The sequence below is a fragment of the Ricinus communis genome, chromosome 3 (assembly GCF_019578655.1).
Source record: "Ricinus communis isolate WT05 ecotype wild-type chromosome 3, ASM1957865v1, whole genome shotgun sequence".
In the NCBI taxonomy this organism is placed as follows: Eukaryota; Viridiplantae; Streptophyta; class Magnoliopsida; order Malpighiales; family Euphorbiaceae; genus Ricinus; species Ricinus communis.
Genome location: NC_063258.1, coordinates 28114619 through 28131598, shown reverse-complemented (window position 1 = coordinate 28131598; position 16980 = coordinate 28114619). Strand labels below are relative to the sequence as shown.

At 33.4% G+C, this 16980-nt stretch overlaps 2 protein-coding genes across 4 annotated transcripts; one reads left to right on the top strand and one right to left on the bottom strand.

Moving 5' to 3' along the window:
- The first annotated feature begins 34 nt into the window (after positions 1-34).
- On the top strand, positions 35-9057 carry LOC8265074 (K(+) efflux antiporter 4). Of its 3 annotated transcripts, XM_025156486.2 has the most exons (21): positions 35-496; positions 845-888; positions 1879-1937; positions 2077-2155; positions 2299-2360; positions 2457-2532; positions 2629-2703; positions 3071-3142; positions 3242-3325; positions 3747-3815; positions 4393-4470; positions 4643-4731; positions 4922-5018; positions 5089-5142; positions 5962-6057; positions 6965-7153; positions 7251-7328; positions 7743-7787; positions 8142-8231; positions 8313-8365; positions 8549-9057. In XM_025156486.2, the coding sequence occupies exons 1-21, from the start codon at positions 286-288 to the stop codon at positions 8580-8582; spliced, it is 1734 nt and encodes a 577-aa protein (XP_025012254.1). In that variant the 5' UTR covers positions 35-285; the 3' UTR covers positions 8583-9057. The 3 variants fall into 3 exon arrangements, with proteins under 3 accessions (XP_025012254.1, XP_015571781.1, XP_015571780.1); XM_015716295.3 differs by lacking the exon at positions 8313-8365 and having other exon boundaries at positions 36-496; XM_015716294.3 differs by lacking the exon at positions 8313-8365 and having other exon boundaries at positions 39-496; positions 8398-9057.
- A 4994-nt stretch (positions 9058-14051) lies between these two features.
- On the bottom strand, positions 14052-16087 carry LOC8265075 (transcription factor MYBS3). Its single transcript, XM_015716305.3, has 3 exons — positions 15473-16087; positions 14861-15057; positions 14052-14731 (listed from the first exon to the last, which is right to left on the bottom strand). The coding sequence occupies exons 1-3, from the start codon at positions 15795-15797 to the stop codon at positions 14330-14332; spliced, it is 924 nt and encodes a 307-aa protein (XP_015571791.2). The 5' UTR covers positions 15798-16087; the 3' UTR covers positions 14052-14329.
- Positions 16088-16980: the final 893 nt, after the last annotated feature.

Here is a 16980-nt window from a genome sequence, read left to right as displayed (position 1 = left end):
ACGTATCAGTAAATGCACTGGATACACGTATCCCAAGACGCAACACCAGGGACCGTATCGTACTTCTTACTCGTGCGAAAATGGATCGTCCATCACTCCATTTCCAAGCTAACTTGGAAGGAGAAAAAACACAAAAAACTTTCCCTCTCTGTTCTTCACAGATAACCAGAGTGAACAAGAAAAGCTAACGGTGAAACCAAATCTTATAATAGTAAACCGTCGCCGTGTAACTAACTGCACCGTTGCCTCTAAAACGCGCCGTTTAACTGCACGGTTCTGTCTGCTATGAGGTTAGGCTTAGCTCTATTATGCGTTTCTGCTCTATTTCTTTTTCTCGCGGCAACCGAGTCGGCTAACGAGTCGGACGCGGCGGTGGGGATAAATGCAACAACCGAGTCGAATATCACGAATTCTTCTAGATCCAAGGAAGATAGCTTTGCTGATATTATTGATCGCGCTTTGGAGAAAGAGTTTAACGAGACTGATCCGAATGAATGTCCGTATTTAGATCTGTACTGAATTTAATTCTATTACTTTATTTATGTCTCTGCATTAGGAGCTCTTGCTAGGGTTTTTAGTTTGTGATCACCTCTGAATTGCTTGATTTTCGTAATCTGAAGAATGCTAATGCAAATTTGTTGTTAATTTTGCATGTTTTAAACAAAATTTTACGGTTACTTAGAGATTTCTATATTTTTGTTCGCAAATTTTTATTTTCAAATTCACAAATATTTTTCTAAAGATTTTTATATTGTTTTTTTAATGCGTCATAAGAATATGAAGCTGTTTCTTAGTATGAAAATATAGATTATGATTATTATTTATTATTTTTTTTCTATTGCAGCAACTGATCCCGGTAGCTTCAATAACAGTGTCGCTGGACAGCAGGTTGATAATTTCTTCTCTCGTTTTCTTTTCTTTTCCTTTTTTTTTTTTTTGAAGTTGCTTTGGTTCTTTGTTAGCTGCGCCGCATAGTTGAATGGTTTACTTATTGGAATGTGCATTTTTTGCACTACTTATGTTTTCAAGCAGGTGTGGAACTTTTGACTGTAGGTTTGGTAGTGTTAGCCATTAATAGGTCCATAACATTTACGTTTAGATTATATATATGTACTTTGGTGATGCTAGACGATTGCTGGTAACTAAATTAGAATAAAAGCTATAAGAATTCTCATATTCAGGTAAACATAACCTTTTTCTTGTTCTAGTTTAGTTATTGAAAATTAATACTGAAATGTTTTTTAATATCAAAATGCTGATGGCTCATTACAAGGTTAAAAGGAAAAGAAAATGGGTTGCAGGTGTTATTTGGGAATTTGTTGGAGTTGTTACCAAGTTTAATCAGTCGGGCTGCCCACTGTAAACTGCAAAAGCAATGGCTGCAACCTTTATTGTTAAACAAAAGTCAACTTTGTCTAACTGGGAAAACTGGTAAAATGATTTTTCACATGGTAAAAAGTAGTAGTTGAGTTAAAATTCAAAGCCAAGTCATTCTGATAGTGAAAAAGGCATTGAGAGAATTGGGCTATGAACATGGTTAACATGTGGTGACATTTTTAGCTAACGTTATGATCTGAAGTTGTATATGTTGGGGATGGATTTAAGTGAAGAGCATTTTGGACCTTAAATTAACACTTAGATTGAACTTTTCATTATTTGACTACCTATGCTACTAGAAATTATGGTAAGGCAGAAACCACTTATTAACAACTGCATGAAGCTGTGTCATTTGGCGAAATGGGAAAAGAAAACATATAACAGCTGTGGGTGGTGATGTGCATGTATGGTAGTAGGCTTTTATAATTCGTTACTTCTGTATTGCATGAGCAAGCTCATGGTCATATATGATTGCTGAATGCAACTTGTTTAATTCACCAGGCAGTTTTGGAAACTGTTGCCAGATTTAAGTCAAAGAAAAATGAGACCAAGGAGGAGAAGTATGTCCTTCTATCTTGAATTTAGTTGAGATTGTTATTCTTTGCAATTCTGTTGACAGAAGTAGTTTGATGAATCATCACATAAATTCAGCTTTACCATTTCTACTTTCAGAACTTCTGATATATTTGTGAACTCTAGGTCTTTTCAGTTTCATGATGTTTTTAATTTGGATAATGAGAATCGAGCTGAGGATACACCCACGCTGATCGATAGCAAGGTATGCTTGAAATGATCAATTTGAAACTCACTTTTTATTGTACTTTTGGTGGTGTTAACTAGTATTGCATTTTGATACTAGTGTTTGAAGAAGTGTTTTAAGCTGATGAAACTTATGATACATATTGAAAAACTTATCCTCAGGACAATGTCTTTATCATATCAAATCCAAAATCCAAGTACCCTTTGTTGGCGCTGGATTTAAGGTTATGTCTATCCTCCTGATTCCTTTAATTCCTTCAGAATTCAACTAACAGGAATTTATTGACTGATCTTACCAATTCAAATTGCTACAATTTCAGGTTGATATCAGATCTAGTAGTTGTCATTGTATCTGCAACTTGTGGTGGCATTGCATTTGCTTGTGCTGGACAACCGGTCATTTTCATTGCTCCGATGGTTCAATTATAATGATCTGCTGTTTTATGGATTTGAACTTTCGTGACTTACATGCCTCCATTTTGAAATTGGCAGGTTATTACTGGATATCTGCTAGCAGGATCAATTATTGGGCCTGGGGGCCTGAGCTGTGTCAGCGAAATGGTGCAAGTATGTTATGCCTACATCCATCAATGCTGATTTGCAACTCACTCTCTATTTTTTTTATTAATGAATAATTAATTTGGGAATAGAATTTTACCCCATGTTTAATGTTTCAATTTTTCTTTCTTCCTTTTTTTGTTTCTTTTGCTGAATTTATGTTTCTTTAGAGGTCAACTCAATTCAAAATGTGATTCTCTTAACATTCTCACAGTCATGATAAGGATTCGATCATTATCTAAGAGATGTGCGTGCATGCGCTTTAGTGCTTGGTTGGCTTTTGTAGCCTTTGTTTAGTTTTCTTTCACGGGATAGTTCACAGTAACATTTTATTCTAAGTACAGATTTCCATATTCTGATTTGGATACGCATTCAGGTCGAAACAGTGGCTCAGTTTGGTGTGATTTTTCTTCTTTTTGCGTTGGGCCTGGAGTTCTCTGCAACAAAGGTTTTCTTCTATTTTCTGTCCTGCTTCTATTTTTGAATGATTCTGTGTTAAATCATTGTATATGTTATCTTTAAAATCAATTACTTTTTAACGGTGCAGCTTCGTGTTGTTCGAGCAGTTGCTGTTCTAGGCGGTCTTCTCCAAATTTTCCTGTTTATGTGCATGTGTGGAATAATAGTTTTGGTATGTTAGTAATATCCTGTGAATTTTTAGATTCATGATTTGGATATTGGCATGTAGAAGTATAGAACCATATAAATCATTATCATTTCTACGTGAATTAACTCACTTGAAATCTCTATTTAATTCCATTGTATGGAAAAATAGTAATTATTTGTTCACACCCCTCCATTAGGAATTTCTGAGATCAACATTCATTAATACAAGGTTTTTTCCTTTCGTATCAAGGTGATATAAAACAATAACATATAAAAAAAATCTTGATCATTAACTTGTGATGTTTGAGAATTATTGAAGGATAAGCTTTGTGTGTAGTGCTATCAATTCAGGAATTTTACTCGACTATTGTGAACATACAATTCTTTTATCTCTTAAGTTATCCATGTACAAGATTTTTTATGCTTATAGCTGCATGCTTTTACAGTTTTGTGGTGGTAAACCTTCGGAGGGAGTATTTGTTGGTGCTTTCCTCTCTATGTCATCTACTGCGGTGGTAAAACTCTAATTATAGAAGTTATTATTTATCTTTTGCTTGATTCTCATTGTATGTCTGGTAATTGGCAGGTTAAATCTCATTATGTTTTATCTAGTTTCTAGTGTATTTACCATCACATGAAGGTTGTTCTCTTTAAGCAGTTAGTCAATTTTTTTCTGTCTTTCTACTTTTCAATTTATTTGTAGTATTATTTTTTTCATTAATCATGATTACTACGTTCTTTTTCCTATTTCTACATGTTTGTAGCAGTATAATCATTTTAATGGACAAGAGAGTACTAATAGAATATGTTTCATGGAGGCTGTAGGGGGCAGGCCTCCGAGATCAATGGATTTACTCTAAACATAGTTATTCTTCCTTTTCTGGTTCTTTTTTTCAATATCTTGTGGAGTTCTAAAATATGGAAATAGAAGTAAATGCCCTTGTGTTGACACTTGACTTGTCTTTGGAACTTATTGTAAGTAGAATAAATGTGTCTTTCTTGGCAGTTCAGTGTCGTTTTTCTGATATTTATATTTGAAATCCAAACATTCTTTCCATTGTAGATAATTCTTGTTCCTCAACTTGATCACAGGTTTTGAAATTCTTGATGGAGAAAAATAGTATTAATGCACTTCATGGTCAAGTCACTATTGGGACCCTTATCCTGCAGGTATTTATTTCCTTGCTCATCAAATCTATGTAAAATTTGTTATGTTACTGCATTCATAATTGAATAATCTAGAAGAATCAAAGGAACATCTTTTTCTTAAAACATTTTTTTTGTTGATGATCACTTCTGTATAGGCGTTTACTATTAAGTTTTGAGCTTTATGCCCTGTCAGGATTGTGCAGTCGGTCTGCTGTTTGCTTTGCTTCCTATTCTTGGTGGCACTTCTGGTGTTCTTCAAGGAGTCATCTCCATGACTAAATCGTAAGAATTTAAACAACTTAAATCTGATTATGCTGTGTGTCATCGGTACCTTTTACTTTACTCGCATCAAATTAAATTTCGCATTCTTATTTTGGTTACTGATTAAATCTGTAGCAAATGTATAATTTCAGACAAATTATACCTATCAGATTCACTTTTTCCTACTCACTGCAGCGTACTGTGTTTTCAGGTTGGTACTGCTAGTAACGTTTTTGGCTATCTTGACAATATTATCACGAACTTGTGTACCATGGTTTCTGAAGCTAATGATCAGCCTGTCATCACAGGTAAAACTACATTATTTCTCTTAATATTATATTTATGGCGGATACTCTGAATTGACTTTTATTTGTGCAGACAAATGAACTCTATCAATTGGCATCTGTGGCATTCTGCTTACTTGTTGCATGGGTTAGTCTCATTTCCTCGTTCTTCTTCTGTTGTTACTACACTTCTAATGCAATCGATTTTATGTATATCAAGTAAATATATACAGTAGAACCTCTCTAGAGTTGTACTCTATATAAAACAATCTTTACGGAGCCATAAAAAATTGTGGTCCCAACTTGGGGTGGTTATAAATAAGAATAAACTCAATATTCTAATAATTGATAATTTTTTTCTAGGTCCAGCTTAGTAAAATTTGCGTTTACATAGTACTACTTTTTGTATATTTCAAAGATTATATGCTACTGTACATTAAAGGTTTAAAATGAAATAAATATTTATGTAAAATATTTTGGCATAATGATTTATTTTTAGAGTTATTGCCACATCTTTAAAGTTGCCGGTACAATCTTCTCAAAAAGAAAGTTGAGGGTACAAAATAACTCCCTAGCATGAACATCTTTTGTTGAAACCAAAATATTATTGAAATTATGTCTATCTCTATTTTGAACGTAGTATTCTTTTCTTTGAAATTATATCCATCTCTTTTCTTAACCTATATACTTAGTTTTGGCATGCACTATTAATTATTATATTAAAATAGTGCATTTGTTACCTTCGTACTACTTGCAACAAGGATAATTAAGTCAAGGTAATAATTTCTGTGACTACACTTTATTAGTTTGCTCCTGTGAGTTTCTGAAGATACTGTTCAAAGAACTGTAAAAGGAAAATATTTTCTAGTTTTATGTTTTGTCTACCAATACTCTGGCCTGCTTTCACCAGAGACATGCTCATTTATGCATGCGGGCGTACATTTCATAAATTGATTTTGCATTTCAGTGTAGTGATAAGCTGGGTCTGAGCCTTGAATTGGGATCTTTTGCTGCGGGTGTTATGATATCAACAACTGACCTTGCTCAACATACACTTGAACAAGTAAGGCTTTCATGTATTCTGTTTCTCAAGTTGTCGAGTGCTTGTCAACCTTTCTCAAACTTTATTTGTAAAAGCTTTACTCCTGTAGAATGGAAAGGAGATCTCAAACATTGAGAATAAAATATCCTTCTATCCTAACTCATAAATGAGCAAGTAATGTAGAAAAACACAGCTAAGAAAGTAGTGCTGCCCCTCTCATGTTCATTACCAGTGAATGACCCTTTGCAAATCTCACAAAGAAGCCAGAAAACCACCCTGAAGGAAAAAACCTGGTTCCTGAATTTGCGGTAGTTTCTCTTCATTTCATTGCTTTATAACACCACAAAAACTCTGTACAAGGAAGTACAATCACTCAGCACCTTTTTCAGCACTTCCATCCTTAATAATGTTCTGTTATTACAGTTGAATAATTGTATTCCACTAGTCATTTATATACTGTATTTGGTCACTCTGTATATTGTTATGTGTCTCTGCATGGTGGTGGCTCCTTGGTAAGAGAACTGGAGGTATTCAAGGAGTTGAGAACAATAAAGGTTAATTGACTTAAAAAGGCTTCCAATATTAGGAAGAGGTGGTGCCTGGAAAATATTTTAGAGGGCTGCAAAAATAGAGTGAAAACAAGGTGAATTAAGAAAAAAGTGGACGAAAATAATTGAGATCGAAAGTCAGAGAATGACTTGAACTTAAAAATAAATGCTTAAGCACTCACCCAAAAACCTCTGTTTGGCTTGTTTTCTTGAAATACTTAATCTCTCGACTGCTTACTTCTACAATTTACAATCTTTTTTCAGAATCTCATTTATGATTTATTATGCTGCCTTAAATGTTTCTTATTATGCTGGATGTCTAAGACCTCGCTCCAGAAGTCTCTTGTGTTTGCTCTCATATGGAGTTAATTTTCTTTTAGGTTGAACCCATTCGCAACTTCTTTGCGGCTCTCTTTCTTGCCAGCATTGGGATGCTAATACACGTTCATTTCCTATGGAATCATGTTGATATTTTACTGGCAGCTGTATTATTGGTGATCGTCATAAAAACTATTGTGGTTGCAACCGTTGTTAAGGGATTTGGATACAACAATAAAACCTCGCTTCTTGTAAGGATTTGAGGAACTATATCATGTTCTTATATTCATTTTGATTAATTTTATGCATTTCATTAACAGAAGGCCTTATGTTTATTCATATGCGTAGGTTGGAATGTCTCTGGCACAAATTGGGGAATTTGCTTTTGTTCTCCTTAGTCGTGCTTCTAATCTTCACCTAGTCGAGGTTGGTACTTCAATTGTGGGCATGTTTTTCGAATGCAGTGCAAGTGCATCCATCTAAACTATAACAGCCCTAATGTTCATGAAAGTTTGTGACTGTGCATTGTTGCATTTGTTGCATCTAATACTGGTGAGAACCATTTTGTCAAAAGGTAGCTATTCTCTTGTGCTCTTAGTCATGTCTCTTTGGAGCTATTAACTCCATGATTTGTGGTTTGAGGAAATCAATATGATGAATATTAGGATATTGTTCCAGTATTGTAATCTTTAACTCTCTATCATCAGTGTGTATACCAACAATATACAGCATAATGGAATTGTGTTTCAACCCAAATATTTATTTTGTTATCTGCAAGGCGTATTCGCCCTCTGGTGTCTGTCTTAACAATGCAACTGAAGCTTGTATTTGCTCTTGCAGGGTAAATTGTATCTACTGCTGCTTGGCACAACAGCTCTGAGTCTGGTAAGTGGCTGCTGTATCACATGTTTTTAGCGAGAGTGACGTTAACATGAAATATTACTAAAATATTTCTTTATGTTTGGTGTTCTTAGATATCTGCCTTAGTAACAATAGAGGTTGGTGAGAAATTGGAGGGGAACACTGTAGTTACTTTACTCTGATGCCCTGCCTTTTTTCTTTTCTGGGGCTAATGCAATGTCTAAATCTATTACCTTAAGCAACGTCCGTATCCTTGAAAAGGCAATATAGAAATTTTTACTGAATCTGCACTGGAATAAAAGATACATTGATTGGTGCATTCTCAACTTGATGTAGCATCTATGATTGTACTGAATCATGCCTGTGCTAATGGTCCAGGTGACTACACCATTGCTTTTCAAGTTGATTCCTGCTGTCATACATCTTGGGGTACTATTGCGATGGTTTCCTCCTGATAGTCCAAGTGAGGTAATTGTCTTCCTTCACACACATGTATGCATACATGCATGTATTAAATGCATAACGTTTCTCATAACTCATGCTAGGCAGATGGTGCATGGTTTAAATTCTTGCCCAATTTCAGACAGAGCAAGTGTTTTGAGGTATTTTTATTGAATATTATTTCTCCTCCCAGATTGGATATAAAGGAGATAGCTTTCGTGCAGACAGTGCTAAGCGTATTACCTTGATGGTCCAAGGCTCTCATGATTCATGATATTAACTAAAACATGAATCTTGCAAATTTCAGCATTTACCTGATGGGCTTCTTATACTCTGGAGGACAGGTGCACAAGAGTGCAAAGGAGGTTGACTGAGTGAGCCATTTTTTTTCCCTCTGCAAAAGCTCTTCGTGTTGCCTACTTCCTGACCAGTAGGGTCGACGATAGTACTCGGTGGAGATCAAGAGCTTGGTAGATACGGATTCATATGCCAATGTACTTGTAATTTTTGATGCAGATCATCTCTCTACCATCCAAAATGGCGCATTTTCTGTAACATAATGTCCATTTTGTAATGTAATTCATTTCAATCTTTCATATCTTTTTTCTTTCGCTTTTCTTACTCCCAATAATTAGTTGATCGCCCTTTTTTTCTTTACATTTTGGTTTTTCCTCATATTGTAAGCCCAAAGTACGAGGCAGTCATCAAACCCTCTGATGTGAGAGGTGGCCTTCATGTAATCATAGCTCCACGCGTAAGCACGATTTTGTCTCACTTGGCAATATTTCATGGCGGTCCATAGAAATATAATGGTATTCATTTAATAATACAGACTCTAGGTTTGTAATTCGAATTTGGTTTGTTTCTCGTGGTAAATTGACAGGTTACTGCGTTTTGCCAGAAAATATGTACTATTTTCAATTGACTTTTCCTGGGATTCATTATTTATGGGCTTTCATGTGAGAATTAAAGTTTTCTTGAAAAAAAGTGCATCATTCTTTTTACAAATTTACGGTTATTAAACAAATATATAAAGGAAGCGTTTGATATAATTCTGAAAGCGTAGTCCTTCAACTATTTTAGCGATACAGGAAACTAAATAAATAAATTGCACAAAAAATTTCTTAATTTCAGTAGTGTGAGTTAACGTCAACCTTAATTAGAATTAAATTATGTCATGAGATCCCTGTCTGACCTAAAGAATGTTAATTATGATTATTCCTATGATCTTTTGATTCCTAAAGGACGTAGGTGGACCTCATCAAGACTGAGAATATATATATATATATGCACTTATACCTAAGTTGATGATTTATCTTAATGTTAGTATTAGACTTTCTTAATTTATAGCTGGTGGTTAGAATTTTGTCCACAACTTTAGGGTCAAACTTTAAGAAGATTGCATTTCTTGTTTGATTTTATACTAAATATGCAAATTTCTCTCATGATATAGAAACCCATGCTCCTACTGTCCAAATAGGAAAGGGTGGTTGTTGCCGAATATTATATTCATATATTTTTCTCTTTTTATGATTACAGGTAACGAGATACTGCTCTATGGTGGTTCAGATGTCACTTTAATCATAACTTACTACCAAACATATTCCAACTTCTTATTTATTCCAAAGAAAAACGTGTCTGAGAATTGACTTAATGCCCACTTTAGTTTTTCTTTTCTATTAACTGTTCCTGTTCAAACTCTTTTTATGTTTTATGTAATAAAATGTTTCCTATGATTTTCATCATGTTTTTTAATGTTTTACTCTTTTGGCTCTCTCTCTCTTTTTCATTTTAATTTAGTATAGGATATTCTCCCATTTTAGTGTCTTAGTCGCTCTGATTTTTCAGATTCGGCCATGACTTCTTCGAATACTCTCATTATTTTCGTGATGAGTTAAAACCTTATTATTGACTCTTAATTAGTTATATTTTCTATGTTTCAAAGCCATGTATATGTGCTGAAGTTGCATATTATTAGCGGATGTATAATCTTCAATTTCGGTAATGAAGTTTCTTCAATTTTATATATATATATAAAGAAGATAATATATAATGTATACTTTGTAAAAGAAAACCTATAAATAGAATTAATCTTATTTTACTTATTAATAAATTATAAGCCGTCTTCTAACATTTCACTTAGAAGATAATAGACTCTTATTAATCTTAATAAATAAAAGCAAGAAAATTTCGAATTCAAAACTTTTCAAATTCTCATAAATAGAAATAATGATTAAATTATTTCTCGATTGACGTAAAAATAATAATCTTTATAGAATTAGGAAGATGCCAAACACTAAAATACATAAACATTTTATAAAAATTAGAGAATCATTTTTTCTTGTCCAACGAAAACGACAGGCAAAGCTGGTTCACGAATTAAACATCCAGAGATTTTGTTGTATGGTAGTTGGCAGGATTAAAATAGATTAATTATTTGTGTTTGGTTATGGAGGCTTTGGATCTCATGCTTCAGTAATAGCACTTAGACAGTAATATGTTAATCGCACCACATAATCAAACTTTTATTAATTAATGTTGTTTGTGCTTAGGAATTAGCTTATTCAACTTTTAAGTAGATATTGGATTTAGTAAATATGTTTTAGATTTTCAGTTACTGAATTAAGTTAAGCAATATTATTAATTTAATGATTGGAAATTAATGATACCCAAATCCAAATTGGTAGTTTTTGACGGTTTCCCACGTGCTTTAAAAGCTTACTATGCTAAACACAAAAAATCTTAGTAAGAGTTGCTCATTTGTTAGTCAAACTAAACTCAATTGGTCAATTTTTACAGTGTAATACTTCTGTTTTTCCACATTTCAATCCTTGTATTTGAGTATTTTAATTTAAAATTTTAGAAAATAAATTGCTCTACGTTAGTCTGTCTGCATCGACGATGATGACGATTTCTGCATTTAGACGGGTTCTGCAGCTAGATCGCCTGCATCGAGACGGGTAAAAGTTCTGCTGGGTCGATTGGACCCGTCCAACTGCTGGGTCGCCTGCATCAAGCGAGTTATTTATGAGACGGGTTCAGCTGGGTCGCCTGCATTAACGATGATGATTGAGTCATTTTTGGTGTACTGCTGACTCAATAAATAGTTATCCAACTAAGCAACATATGTGGCAGGTAGTGTATTATCCTTTATAAATCCGGCATCTACATCAACAAATTAGTGCCGGATTCCTCATTGGTACTGGCGGAAGATACAGAAATAATAGGAGTGGTACAAAAAAAAAACAAATTGAAAGTTTGGTACCAATTAGAAAAAAATGCGAAGTTTTGGTACCAACGGGGCATTTAACCCTGTATTAATGGCTAAACATATATGGAGAATCGGGTTTCCTGCATGCCTGGCTTCATGGCTATTCATATAAATAAAAGAATTGGACATGGACCTGGTTGAAGATATTAATATACATTTGGAATATTGACTGAATTCGACAGAAAGCAATTATTCACAGTAACACAAGAGAAACGTATGGAAGGAAAAATTAATTTATATAAGCTTATATCAGTAAACCTGAACTTTGATCAGGCGTAATGTTAGCATATATCATAATTTATAACTAATATAAACCTGTTTGATTAAAAAGAAAAAGAAAATCATAATATTTTATGTCAAATACTCTATTTTAACTAATAAATAAAGCGACAAAAAGAAGGCTTCTCTTTCCTTTCCCAATATATTCATTTCTCCATCCAAATAAAAACAAAAACAAAAAGATTATATATGTATAGAGAGAGAGAGAGAGAGAGAGAGAGAGAGAGAGAGAGGTGTGACAAAGAACAAAACTTTATCATCCACAACTTACACATATATGTGAGCAAGAAAATAGATATATTGAAAAAGGGTGCTTGTTAAAGATAGATTCAAATTAATTGACACCTCACTGATAGCAACATGTTACAAATAAGACATGTTAGTTGGGTGAAATGTCACTTTAACTTAAAAGTTATCATAATTGTGACAAGTGATATAAATTCAAGTGTAGACAAAATAAAAATATGAGAGAAATAGACTGCTATATATGTACATTAATTTTTATTGCAAGTAGAATCCCACAAAAACTCTATTTTTATATATATATATATATATATTATTAATTTTACCTTTTAATAAATCTTTATCTATATGCATCTTTGTTGTTGTTGTTTTTTTTTTTTTTTTGCATGTATGTGTAATTTACTATAAAGAGATGAAGAATATTGTGAGAGCTTCCCTGGCTCCTCCACAAACACTAACATTGTCCATTCTTTTTCAATTGTTACTTACATAAACAACAAAAAAATGGTGGGAATGAACGCTGTTGCTATTACTATTAGATCGACAAGAAGTGCATATAATATGCATATAGAAGAAGGCGATAAATTACAAAATCTGCTTGTTGTGTTTAAGCTTGTGGACAACCTTCATTCCCTTATTTCCTTATCTTTAAAACAGGAAAAGAAAGAAGGCTAGAATGAATGATATATGTGCCAGCTTTCTGGTCACTCATTTTTCCAGAAATATAATCATCAGAACTTTTCATCTACGATAAGCCTGTTGCTTTATCTTTAAAATAAGAGAAATACATCAGTGTCCTTTTCTATAAAATACAATACATATGTTTAGATTTAATGCTCTAATTTGTTTCTTCAGCAATGTTTATATGTGGGTTTTTCACTTTTTTTGAGGTATTTTAATGGTATATTTTCTTACGTCGGCCTAATATTTCAGTATCAAATCTTAGAGTGCTTTCATGGGAATCAAACTCTAGTTGAGAAGAAAACAGAGCACCTATCTAGACAGGTGGCTTGTTATCCAATAAGAAACACATATATATTTTTTGATCATTTCAAACTTGAAAAATATAAGGATTAAAGGGTCAAAGTTAAGATTTAAAGTTTCAATTTAGAAATTGAACTCAATTGAAGAAGAAGTCTTTAGTTGTCAAAAACTGTAGCAATATATAGGTACTGGTCATCAAAATAAGAATTTACTTCAAAAGGATGTAAAAGTGGTAAAAGAAAAGAAAAATCATCTAGAAGATGCAATGGAAAAAGAAGAAAAGAAATAAACCAGCTATAGAGCATTAAGTGAGAAGCTATTATTATAATGTAAGGACCTTTTCTTGGCTAGCTATAGTGGTGTATGCCTAACTTTGTGTCACAAACATTGGTGGAGCCATGTTTTCCCTTGAAAATGTAGGACCCGGAGAACAGAACAGACTAAAATATGAGCTACAGAGAAGCCATTAGCATTTAGCAGTAGTACTCTACTGGTCCCATAATATTAATATATATATATATATAATATAAAACACTTCAAGTTTGGACAAAATATATAGGCCTTGGGTTGTCAGTTTCTATAACTGTATTTATTCAGCTACGTCAATTATTACTATTATTACTATTATTGTTATTGTTGGGTGAAGCATATCTATGCTTTTCATGCAAAAAGTCTACTAGTCTCTCTTGATTAACACATTTCCTTCTTGGAATGAGGGCAGATGAATCAACCCATTCAGTTCAGCAAAAGCCCACCTTTGTTTTCTTTCTTTTCCAAAAGGAAAAGAAAATCACAAGGCTCAAATTCCTGAAAGATTCCTGCACAAGTGGAAGTGGAGATTACGAGAAAAATTCCATATATATTGTTCTTGGTTTATGAATTTCTTATTAGACTGTTATTTCAGTATCATCCCTTTCTTATTCTAATAAATGTGCTTGTACATATATATCAGCTTTATATCTTTATATTTGGAGAACATGCATTTTCTTGACCAAAATAAAGAAAGAAAGAAAAAAAAAAAAAGAGAAAAAGGTCACATGCATTTTCCAAGCAATATATATAGAGAGAACTAGGTGCGAACTGATAATTGTTAACTTGTATATAGCTGCATACATAAACAGATGTGCTTATTTAATTTCCAAGAAGAAAATCTGAGAAGAAAAGGAGAAATTTAGAAACGATCTCTATTAACATATGCTGACCAGCTACACCGGGAATTAATTATAATATAGCTAATAACAGTGATGTCATATATATAGATATAGATATATGGTCCCTCTTCAGCTTGGATGATGATATCAAAATTATTGCTCTTGATGCATATGATGATATGGATTGGTTGAATTAGCTAGGTAGCCTTTATGGAAATAAGGAAAGATTTTGTTGATGGTTTTTTCCCTTCCAAAGAAGTTGGACTTGCAAGAGTGAGTTCCAGATCATCAGGAGCTACAACATTTGAAGAAGACATTGGTTGTGATGTCTTTGAAGGTTTTGGAAGGGGCAGGAAATGATGGCATGAGGATAATCGATGATGATGATGACAGTCAGTTTCTTGGTTAACATCAGTGGTAGTGTTCACAGCTTGTTTACAGGAGTTAAGGCCTACTACACAAGGCAGAATAGCGTCATTTTGTATTGCATATTTAGTACCAGTTGGCTTGAATTGACTAGGAACATGATGATCACTTAACTTGTTACATTTAGAATTATCAGTCACTGGATGGCTACTTCTGCTGCTGCTGCTCCGTACCTACATATATATATATATATATATATATATCAAGAAACACAATCTTCAAAACCTAGGAATGATAACATATATAGGTGAAGAGATAGAAATGAGTAATACATATATGTTTATGTTTGTGTTTGTATGTACCATGTCGAAAAGGCTGGAGCGCCGCTTCTTCTTGTTGAGGCTGGCAAGTCGAAGAAAATACTTCTGAGCATGACTAGCAACTTGGGTTGGTGTTCTTGTGGTCACGAAGTTTTTTGATATGCCTCTCCAGTCTCCCTTTCCTAGCTTCTCAAGCCCGATTAGAAAAGTTCGATGCTCCTCTTCTGTCCATGGAACTCCTAGACATCCAAATATAGAATTTCAGTTTTTCAGTCATCAAAGCATAAACAAGACATATATAGAAGTCATGAGATAGAAAGAAGTAGCCTAAAAAATGTGGTCAGGAACTCATAAAGAGAAGAATAAGAATGAGTTAAAATGATTAAAACAGCAATCTTATTGATTCTAAATCAACCATAATTAGCCGACACTAGTTAAACATAGATCGAGTTCTATATATATACACAAGCTTTCAGTATTGGAAAAATAAAATCTGCAAATTATAAATATATATTCAAAACCGCAAAAATGGATTTAAAAAAGAAAGCAAGACAGTTCTGCTTTTGCTATGATCATGAAAAGCATATTTATTCAATAAGAGATAGAGGGTATTTTTCAAAAATAAAAATTAAAAAAGAAGAAGAAGAAGCTTACCCTTTTTTCTTTCTTGGACACGACCAAGGAGGCCATCCGAAAGATAGCCAGTAGAAGTTCTATCAGGATTATTGTCATCAACATTAGAAAGTCGAGAAGAACATAAAGAAGAAGATGGAGAAGAAGAAGAAGAAGAAGACAGACAGTCCATGCTAAAACTCTTTTTCATAGAAAGTGAAGAAGAAGAAGAAGAAGTAGATAGGTCAAATTGCACTCCAAAAAGCCTAAGTCCACCTGCACCACCAACAACAGCAGTTCCTCTGTAGTTAGTGCATGTTCTTGAATTATGTCCAATGTTCCCGCAATGTGAGCACTTCCTGCCCATTTCCGACCAGACAAAGCTCAGTTTCTAAAACTAACCAACCAAAAGAAAACCCACAAATTATAACAAAACCAGAGAAAGAAAGAAAGAAAGAAAGAAAGAAAAAGAGAGAGAAAGAGAAGAAATAACTAATAGTTTGGTGGAGTATATGATGATGGGGTAAGGTGGGGCTTATGAAAATGGATGCACACCAAGAGAAGATGATTGGATGGACATTGTTTATTGTTTGGATATTTATTTCCCAACTTGGGTTCTAAATATACAAACAAACAGACGAAAAATGCAGGTGCAATTACAAATCTCTCTCTAGAAGGCTCATCTGGTACTGGTTATATATACACCTTTCTCTGGACTATGTCGTATTCTAACACTGTATGTATGTCGTTGCAAAATACTTAGATAATCTGGAGTATTTATATTCTCATTTACTTATACAACAAGTCCACAGATGAGTGGAACTCCTCAATTACTCCCTGTAAAATGAGGTAACTATTCCACCTACACTATTAATCCAAAACTACTACTATGAATATACATAGTCGGGGACCTCGCCTACATTATATATGGTAACAAATACAAGCATTTATAAAATGTGAAAAATTACATGGTAATAATCATAACCATTCCCGTAATTGTTGGATATGATGATTGATCTAATATTAAATCTTAAGCAAAAATGTACGTATATACTACATTTTCTCTTTCTGGCCACACAGCGATCATTAAATTCAGTAGATAGCTTAATTGCTGCAGTTAATTCAATAATGTAGTTACTGGCTAGGATTTTGGTATATGCATTAACACAATCTTACCATTTAAAATGGGGTCTGAAGGTATATGTGTTTACTAGAAGACTTATAAGAAGGGGTTAAAGAATCTTAGTAAATTTAGAAGTTTGAAAGTTGGTGTTGATCAATCCATGTTGCCACTTTCCCAGGAGTTTCACAATATATATATATATATTAAGAAGAATAATTTTACCTTGTTGGAAAGACTTGTTCAGGAGAGTTCATAGAATTAAATGAATAAATCTGGTTTTGACATTTTCAACTTGTCATTAGTCGACCAAACTGTTTAATGGGCTTGGAATTCTCTGTGGTAAGTCAAAAAATATGGTAAAAAGTTCATTCACTTTATATTAAATCTTAAAAATATGTTTCTTTGAAATCGTTAGACTATAATTATA

Bases quoted from the DNA above. Each gene is read 5' to 3' on its own strand.
- LOC8265075 (XM_015716305.3), bottom strand. From the start codon at position 15,797: ATGGGCAGGAAGTGCTCACATTGCGGGAACATTGGACATAATTCAAGA. The intron at 15,058-15,472 runs GTAAGCTTCTTC...TTGGATGTCTAG, and splicing joins TGTCCAAGAAAGAAAAAAGG to GAGTTCCATGGACAGAAGAG. The intron at 14,732-14,860 runs GTACATACAAAC...ATATATATGTAG, and splicing joins GCTCCAGCCTTTTCGACATG to GTACGGAGCAGCAGCAGCAG.
- LOC8265074 (XM_025156486.2), top strand. From the start codon at position 286: ATGAGGTTAGGCTTAGCTCTATTATGCGTTTCTGCTCTATTTCTTTTT. The intron at 1,938-2,076 runs GTATGTCCTTCT...TGTGAACTCTAG, and splicing joins AATGAGACCAAGGAGGAGAA to GTCTTTTCAGTTTCATGATG. The intron at 7,788-8,141 runs GTAAGTGGCTGC...CTAATGGTCCAG, and splicing joins GCACAACAGCTCTGAGTCTG to GTGACTACACCATTGCTTTT.